Genomic DNA, 9,896 nt, shown 5'->3' on the forward strand with positions numbered 1-9,896 from the left:
GTGACCTTATAGAGGTTTACAAAATTATGAGGGGCATGGATAGGATAAATAGACAAAGTCTTTTCCCTGGGGTCGGGGAGCCCTGAACTAGAGGGCATAAGTTTAGGGTGAGAGGGGAAAGATATAAAAGAGACCTAAGGTGCAACTTTTTCACACAGAGGGTGGTACGTGTATGGAATGAGCTGCCAGAGGATGTGGTGGAGGCTGGTACAATTGCAACATTTAAGAGGCATTTACACGGGTATATGAATAGGAAGGGTTTGGAGGGATATGGGCCAGGTGCTGGCAGGTGGGACTAGATTGGGTTGGGTATCTGGTCGGCATGCACAGGTTGGACCGAAGGGTCTGCTTCCATGCTGTACATCTCTATGACTCTGTGACATTTAACTGCAATGTTCATTAATTTATGTTATTTGCTGAAGGGCAAGAGGGCAAATCCAGCACATAAAGCTGTACCCTCAAAAAGAACAAGTAGATTCCAAATGACAGCCCCAGAGAAACAGACTATACGAGTGGGAAGGAGTGTTGTCAAGCTATTCTCTACGGAATGGTGCAAATTATTGTGTAAAATCAACACAAAGCAGAATGACAATACTCATTAGGAGTGCATGATCATTTTGTAAATAAAAAGTCACATGAGCAAAGAGAAGAAAAATGTAGTTACCACTCCAATAACATCTGGTCCCAAAACAGACACTACAAGACAATATAACTTTCTCCCATTTGGGGTTCTTCATACATTCATATTTTAAAACTATTAAAAGTAAAATAAGCATAGTGATTCCAGCTGCACCTGTCTTTTATTTAGTTTCTCAAGTTAATTCCAAACATTTAGCTACTTCTCATGCCTAACTCACTGTTTATTTGTCATTGTTGCAGCAGCTTCCAGATATGCTGGTATCAGGTAAAACAGTTAAGGTGAAGAGTGAAATAACAACATCACGTCTTAGGGGACAAGAGCACCCTGCCAAAGTTTAGGATATATTTCAACTTGGTCTCATGATTATCTCATGATAAGCACTAATGACAAAGAGACACAAATGCAAAGCTTTGAAATATTAAATGAATATTAAAGGATAAACTTATTATAATTTCCAGATCTTAAATAATGGTCCAACTCAAAAATGGCTGGACATAATGGTCTGTGCATTCAGATGTATAGTTTCATTACTTCCTGAAACATATACCATTTTATTTTAAGATGCACATTAACACAAACTTTACCTGAAATATTCTCTTGCAGCTTCCATGGAATTCCATACTGAGACCAATGTTGCTGGTTTTAGTGGAACTTGAGAACTCACTTAATAATGCTGTGAGGATTGAACACGCCAATGTTTGCTGCAAGACAAGTTCAAGTAATATTAACATTTACAATTATATTATTTACAACTTTAAAAACGATACAAACTAGTTGGTGTTCATGGATGCGGATCGTTAGCTATCTTCCTGTTTGTCCTATGTTGTGTTTTGTGCAGTCCTTGCAACCGCATCCATGAACACCACGAAACGACATGACCAGCTATCCTTAGTAGCCACACACTCAGATGACAAGCAACATGAATTCGACTGGGACAATACTACTATTATAGGACAAGCCAAACAGAGAACAGCCATGGAATTCCTAGAGGCATGGCATTCATCCACAGATTCAATCAATAAGCATATCAACCTGGACCCAATATACCGGCCACTGCAGCAGACAGCTGGAACTGACAACCGGAAGCGGCAGATACAAATCACTATAAATGCCGGAGGAAACATCACAGAAGCGCTTCACAGGAGGCTCCCAAGCACTGAGGATGTCATCTAGACAGGGGACGAAATGTCTGCAACACAAATTCCCAGCTCGGCGAACAGAACCACAACAACAGTATTGTAAACAGACAGTTCAATCTCACACTGTCTAGGGAGGGGAAATAATCCATGGTGAGGTTACAGATTTTGTAATGGCACTTTCCAATAACTAACTGGAATAATTGTTGTTCATCTAAACTTGCTGCCAGATAGGTAATCTAATATCACCAAGGCAGTGAAGGGTGCAAGAAGGATAATGAAAACAGTACTTCATTATTTCAGTGATGTCTTCCAAGATTATACATGACAGTTAAATGGAAGATGAGGGTAAGGAACAACCCTAGGAGCAACTACAGAGATAGTAATGCAGGGGTGAAAAGTGAAATTAGTGCTGACAGCATCTGGCTATTCGAGAATACTAAGACTAGAACTAAGGAAGTCAATAAGGTGGGCAATGAGAAAGTGACGGTGAGTAAGGACAGTGTGGTCCACTGTGTCAAAAACTACACCTCAGCCACAAACAAGAATAATGAAACTGTAACCCAATCAGAAGTTAATAATTTGAATTAGCATCTTTAATGTAGTCAACTCCCCAAGGTGCTAAATAAAGGTAAAAGTAATTTGTGCCTGGACTAAAGGCAATGTCAAAACATAAATTTCCTTAAAGTCTTTCAAAGAGTGGAAAGGCGGTTTGATTTAGGAAAAGAGTTCTATAGTGTCACACAGAGACAGCTGAAGGTTCTAGTACTGAAATAGAACAGAGGAAAAACGGGATGCAGAGGTGACCAGAGGCAGAAGATCTGAAAGCACTTGTTGGCACATAAGCGTGTATGAAGTTGGCAAAAAAAAAAACAACAGCTGAGGCAGAGTGTGTTTTGGATCATGTTAAAAAAACATTTGTGCCATCATGTCCACACCAATGAATACTAATCCTACAAACAGCAAATTCACCTGGGCGTCGATACATGGGATTTGATTTTTTTTTTAAAATTGATATGCAGTGGCAAAAAAAAAATACAAGATTGCAATTGTTCCTTCCCTGTAAGTTATAAAAATAATGCTGCTGAATAGGAGATGGCATAAAATGTCATGGCTTTGTTGCAGGTTTAGTGTTGCGCACACAATTGTGAAATCATGCATTAGTCATGCAACAACTCGAGGGGGAAATGTGATGCATTCTTGGAATGACAATTTTGAATCAATCTCAATGCTTTCTCTCCCCCTGTAGATTTATCCCAAAGATCATTGTCAGCATTGTTATAACTTCAAAGCAATTGGCTAGAAGCCCAGACCATATGGTGCCAAGGTGGGGTCTGCTGAAGTGTTAATGTTCAAAGCTATGTCTGTGAAGTCAATGTCTAGAGGGAAATTGCTATGTGTCTTCCTACCTAGTTAATCACAGTACACAGCAAGTATGCTACCAGTGTGTTTCTATTTATACAGCTGCACACAACAGCTGAAGTAATGCTGTTGGGTCAGCTGCAGCATTTCAGTTCAGAAGCACCACTCATGAGTAATACCTTGACCTTGGTAGTTTAAGTGTATTCAAACCCAGTCACAGAATATTAAGATATATCAAAACATTGAATCATTGCAGTATGGCAGAGGAGTCAAATTTTAACATATCACAAAAGCTCAATACCTCATCAAATTTATGTGGGAACAAAATAGTTCATAAAGCAATTGTTTGTGAAAGTTACACTAGATTCAAAACTTTTCCATGATTAATAACATGCTCATAATCTTGTTACTTACAATTTGACAACCAGTACTCTCAGCAACCTAATATTTCTAGCATCTGTAAAAGCTATCTTGAGTATTAATGTTTTTTGCAAATCTAGAATCAGCCAAAATCCTCCAATAACACAGTTAGAATCCTAAAAAAGGAGTGAAGAAATTCTGCACAACTACATTTTCTACATGGATTATAGATCCATTTCTTACAAAAACATTCCCTTTTCTCCCCTGTCCCCCACACAAATGATGTTAAGAGAAATTTTCTCTCCTAAAATTAAGGTGATGACACCTTTTTAGTGAATCTAATTTAACCTCTCCATCAAAATTGAGCACTGTGAAACTCCATCCACTATTTGTCTGTCCATTTTACTGATCTGTGTACTGTTGTAGTCAGTTGGCATCAGTCTGTTTGCCTCACTTCCAAGTTTGATGCCATTGGAAATCTTTGAAATTTCACTTTGTATTTCAATGCCTAAGTCATTTACAACTAGCAGACCCACAGCAATGAAGTTGCATTCTGGGCAATTAAGGATGGGCAATAAATGCTGGCCTGGCTAGCGATATCCATGTCCTGTGAATGAATAAACACATCTTTAAAAAAGTGGTCTCAATTTCTGACCTTTCATATTCATTAATGCCATCCCTCACCCAGTAAACATCAGTACAAATAGTCATTATGTATTCTCGCGTTGCCCTGTGCCCTGAAGCATGCATCAGTCCCTTTGATTTGAAAAGATTCCACCCCACCTCTTATCTCCTGTTTACCACATACATGTCAGCAAAAGATTTGAGAGTTTTTTTTAAGTCAGCTGCCATTCTATTCTCATTATTTCTTTGTCAGTCACATTTTCCACATTACTTATCCTATCAATTTACACATTTGGCCTGGCTGATGTTTGAAGAATTCACCTGACAGGTATGATAAGACCCTTCTTTTGATTTCATCATATTCTCTATTTCCCTCATCATCTAAGGATCTGTGTCAATCTTTGATTCTGGTTTACTCTGGCTATATTCCACTCATCTCATTGAAGTTAACGTTCTTCCAATTTTGAAGTTCTACTTAGATTGCTCCTTTATTTTCTCCATTACTAGTTTAAACATTTTGATTAACGAACACTCTTGCCCAAATGTTCCTTCACAAGCAACTGGTCCAACATATTTCCCAACACCAGATTTCAGCAATGCTGCTTTACTAATTAGACCAGGAACAGAATGGTCATGGAAATTTTCCTTGCAGTTCAGAAATGCCCCTCCTTTTCCTTGATTGTAGCATTATTCAAATCAATACTTGGGTGCCTGCTCAGAGTTTATGTGCAAGAAACACATCTCATTGAAAGAATCCAAACAGAGATCAGTAATGTGTGCATATCTGTGCAGTACTGCCTTAATCAATGTGCTGGTGATGGTGCTTGGGTGGGGAGGGGGGTTGTTGGTGCGGACACAGCAGAGGTTTGTGGGCTGCATGTCAATGGGTGAGAGGGAGAGAGGGAGAGAAACAACCTTGCCATTAAACCACTCATGCCCTTGAGTGTGTCACTGCTCTGTCAGATGTAGATTTCCAAAATATTGGAATATCAGTATTCTTGAATTGACATAAGTGTCAGGATTGCACAAAATTTAAACTCAGAGTCATAGAGATATACAATACGGAAACAGACCCTTCGGTACAACTCCTCCATGCCAACCAGATATTCCAAGCTAATCTAGCCCCATTTGCCAGCACTTGGCCCATAACCCTCTAAACTCTTCCTATTTATGTACTCATCCAGGTACCTTTTAAATGTTGTAATTGTACCAGCCTCCACCACTTCGGCTGGCAGCTCATTCCATACACATACCATCCTTTGCATGAAAAAGTTGATCCCAGGTCCCTTTTAAATCTTTCCTCTCTCACCCTAAACTTATGTCCTCTAATTTTAGACTCCCCCCAACTCCCCCCAGGGAACAGATCTTGTCTATTCACCCTATCCACTTGATGGCAAAATTCAGAGTGGATGGCATTCCTAAAATGTTGCAGGAGGGGGACCTTAGTAAGCAACCTTAGTAAATCTATTGCAGTCCATCTTATAGACAATTCAGACGGTAACCCCGGTGACAGATGTGGTGAACATTAAGTCTATTGAGGACGTTGGATGTCCAGGAGCTAAACCAATATGGAGACAAGATGAACTGTTGACAATATCAGACAGAGAAGAGGCAGAGGTTAGAAAGATTACAAAATGGAAAATTATTAGTTCTCAATAAAAGGCTGATTATGATGATAGCTTTGTGGAGATGGGTGAAAAGTTAAATAGTTTCCATCTGGATACATTGGAATATTACTCCTATATTCATTTTTTGACAATTGAAAGCATTTTCGCACTAGGCTTTGCAGGGAAAAAGTAAAAGTTAACCATCTGAGAGGTGACAAATATGCAAAGCAATAGTGCAAGGAAAGGTAGCAGTATCAACAACAATATGAAAATCAAAGTGAGCATTGAGTACTTACCACTGCTGGGTTACCACTGCTTATTAAGTGGCTGACTTCATGGAAGATGCTGTTGCAGACAATGGTTTTGTCCAATGAGCCTCGCTTTACAATTACTGCTACTGCTAATAATATCTGTTCTCGAACATATTTCTGAAGGCTGTAACAAAAGAAACATTAACTAATTTTAAGATATAATTTTCAACAACTTTGCTAGCTATGATCAATAATACATCAAATACAAAGATAGTGTGTTAAAAGAAATTCACCTCAATTGCCTTTTAGCACATTTGCACTCAACCTTCCAGATTACCAACTATATCACAAGTTGAGGAAGTAACTTATGAGGAGGGTATAAACAGTCAGCAACAGAGTATAGATAGGTTAAGAGAGTGGGCAAAAAAATTGATAGAGCACAATGTATAAAAATGTGAATTTGTTGATATTGACAAGAATAATAGGAAAAACCGTATACTACTTAAATGGATTGCAGAACTTGAGACTGCGCAATGAGTGCCGTGGGAATCTCAAAATATAGTATGCAGCTACAGGAAGTTAAATGAAATTTTGGTGATTAATCAAACCTGAATGGAATATAAAATTAAAGAAGTTTTACTGCAACTGTACAAAGAGTTGGTGAGACTGCATCTGGTACTCTCTAAGGTTTTGGTGTCATTATTTGAAAATGGATAGAACTGTATCTGAAGCAATGCAGAGAAGATTAACTCCACTCATTCTTGGGATGGGAGAGCTTTCCTAAGGGGGAAGCTTAGACAGGCAAGGCCTATATCCATTGATTGGATTTTTAGGTGAAATGTGGTCTTATTGAAATATACAAGATCCTGAGGGGATGTGACAGAGTGGAAGAATGTTTCATCTTCGTAGGAAGACTAGAATTAGGGGACAGAGTTTAAAAATAAGAGGTCTCCATTTTAAGATGGAGATGATGCAAAGTATTTTTTCTGTCACAGGTTTGTTACTCAAAATTTTCTTACACAGAAAGTAGTGGAGACAGGTCACTGCATTTATGTATGGCAGACTTAAATCAACTTTTAAAAGTTAAAAGAGTCAAGGGCTACTGATATGTTTATTTAATAATAAATGATTAAGTGACCGTCTATTGTGTGTACTGATACTACAGTATTACTGATACTAATATGGTATTTTTACACTGGAACTATTTTTCTTTCAACTGGCTTTGTAATCTCAGTTATGTAGTGGTAAATTCTGGTCTAGGTGCGATCTGAACGAGTACCCTGCCACATTGCAAGATCTCGGGTATATCTGAGGCAGGAGCCAAAAAGACAATTCTCTTTGATTTCCTTTACAACGACATCCAAATCAGTTACATTACTGATGAAAAGCAGTGGACCCAGCACCAATCCTTGTGGCATACCATTGATCACAGGCCTCTAGTCTGAAAACCAACTCATCATCACCATCTTGTCTTCTGTCTTGGAGCCAGCTCTGTATCCAAATGGCTGGTTCTCCCTATATTCCACAGGATCTAACCTTGCTAACCAGTCTACATGAGGAACCTCGTTGACCGTCTTACTGAAGTCCATATAGTTCACACCCACTGCTCTGCCCTAATCAATTCTCTTTGTTACTTCAAAGAAAATGCAATCAAGTTTGTGAGGCATGATTTCCCCTGCACAAAGCCATGTTGACGATCCCTAATCAGTCCTTGCCTTTCCAAATACCTGTCCGTCAGGATTTCCTCCAACAACTTGCCAATGTCAGGCTCACCAGTCTGTAGTGCCCTGGCTTTTCCTTACCGCCTTTCTTAAATAGTGGATCATTAGCCAAACTCCACCCTTCCAGCACTTCACCTGTGGCTATCAATGACACAAATATATCAGCAAGAGGCCCAGCAATCATTGCCCTAGTTTCCCAGAGTTCTAGGGTACACCTGATCAGATTCCTGGGCATTTACCCACTTTTATGCATTTTAAGACATCCAGCACCACCTCCTTTGTAATATGGACATTTTTCAAGAAGTCACTATTTAGCTCTATCTCTTCCATATCCTTCTCCACAGGAAACACTGATGTAAAATACTCATTTAGTATCTCCTGCAGTTCCACACATAGCCTTGCTGATCTTTAAGGGGCCTAATTCTCTCCCCAGTTTTGTCCTTAATATATTTATGAAATCCCTTTGGATTCTTCTTAATTCTATATGCCCTCCTGATTTCATTCTAAAGTACGCTCCTAATGCCTTTATACTCTAAGGACTCTCTGATCTCTGCTGCCGATACCGGACATATTCTTCCTTCTTTTTCTTGACCAAAACCCCAATTTCTCTAGTCATACAGCATTCCCTACACCTACCAGCCTTTCCTTACACCCTAACAGGAACATACTGTCTCTGGACTCTTGTTAATTCATTTTCAAAGGATTCCCATTTTCCAGCCATCCCTTTACCTGTGAACATCTGTCCCCCAATCAACTTCTGAAAAGTTCTTGCCTAATACTGTCAAAATTGGCCTTCCTCCAATTTAGAACTTCAACTTTTAGATCCGGCCTATTCTTTTCCATCACTATCTAAAAACAAATAGAATTATGGTCGCTTGCCCCAAAGTGCTCCCTCACTGACACCTTAGTCACTTGCCCTGCCTTATTTTCCCAAGAGTAGGTCAAGCTGTGCACCTTCTCTCATCGGTACATCCACACACTGAATCGGAAAACGTTCTTATACACACTTAAATTCCTTCTCACTCAAGCTCTTAACACTATGGCAGTCCCAGTCTCTGCTTGACAAGTTAAAATCCCTTCCTTACAGATTTGTTTCTCAATTTCCCACTAACAATGGAGGGGTCTACAGTACAATCCCAATAAGGAGATAATCACTTCCTTATTTCTCAGTTCCATTCAAATAACTACCCTGAACGTATTCCCAGTAATATTCTGCCTAAGTAGAGATGCAAAGTTATCCCTGAACAAAAATGCCACTCCTCCTCCTCCTCTGTTATCCCCTTTTGATCCTTCCTCTACCATCTATGCCCTGGAACATCCCCCGAGTTACATCTCTGCAATTGCTATGCTATCCTCGCCCCATTTTCCCCAACCGTGCCCTGAGTTCATATGTATTTGCCAGAGCGGTGAAGAGAGGAGTGGTGAAGCGAGGGCTGCTGGGAAGGGTGAGTTTTCCTGCATTAAAAGGAATTTACCTCGGGAGTTTGGCCTCCATTTGCCGAGAGTTGCGAGGGAGGAGCGAAGGACTTCTGGGAAGTCATATTTGTGTGGTTGCATTACCCGAAACACTACTCGGGTAGTGTCTCCCACCCATCCTCCTCCTCTAACCAAAAAAAAAGATCTGTGCGCCAGCTTGGTAAGGTAACGAGTTTTTTTTTATTCCATATTTTTTCAACAGTCTCTGTGGGAATTTAGTCATATTTGTGTGGTTGCATTACCCGAAACACTACTCGGGTAGTGTCTCCCACCCATCCTCCTCCTCTAACCAAAAAAAAAAGATCTGTGCGCCAGCTTGGTAAGGTAACGAGTTTATTTTTTTATTCCTTATTTTTTCAACAGTCTCTGTGGGAATTTAGAATAGTGGGAACGGAGGTTTAGGGCAGTTGAATGGTCCTCCTGCAGAATGTGGGAGTTAAGGGTCACTACTAGTGTCCCTGCTGACTACATTTGCGGGAAGCACACCCAACTCCAGCTCCTCGAAAATTGCGTTAGGGAACTGGAGCTGGATGAACTTCGGATCATTCGGGAGGCGGGGGGTTATTGAGAGGAGTTACAGGGAGTAGTCACTTCTAAGGTACAAGAAAAAGGCAGATGGGTTAGAGTCAGGGGACAGTAAGGGAACCGGCAGGCAGTGCAGGGATCCCCTGTGGCCATTCCCCTCAACAATAAATATATCATTTTGGATACTGTTGGGG

General features: G+C 40.0%; 1 protein-coding gene across 1 annotated transcript in view; it reads right to left on the minus strand.

The window, feature by feature from the left end:
- Positions 1 to 9,896, minus strand: part of xpo4 (exportin 4) — a 99,745-nt gene that overhangs the window by 79,460 nt on the left and 10,389 nt on the right. The window contains exons 3-4 of the mRNA XM_043691920.1: positions 6,026 to 6,164; positions 1,225 to 1,341 (exon numbers count right to left, since the gene is read on the minus strand). Of these exons, the coding sequence (XP_043547855.1) occupies positions 1,225 to 1,341; positions 6,026 to 6,164 (256 nt within the window). The remainder of the gene's footprint in view (positions 1 to 1,224; positions 1,342 to 6,025; positions 6,165 to 9,896) is intronic.

The sequence above is a fragment of the Chiloscyllium plagiosum genome, chromosome 6, assembly GCF_004010195.1.
Source record: "Chiloscyllium plagiosum isolate BGI_BamShark_2017 chromosome 6, ASM401019v2, whole genome shotgun sequence".
In the NCBI taxonomy this organism is placed as follows: Eukaryota; Metazoa; Chordata; class Chondrichthyes; order Orectolobiformes; family Hemiscylliidae; genus Chiloscyllium; species Chiloscyllium plagiosum.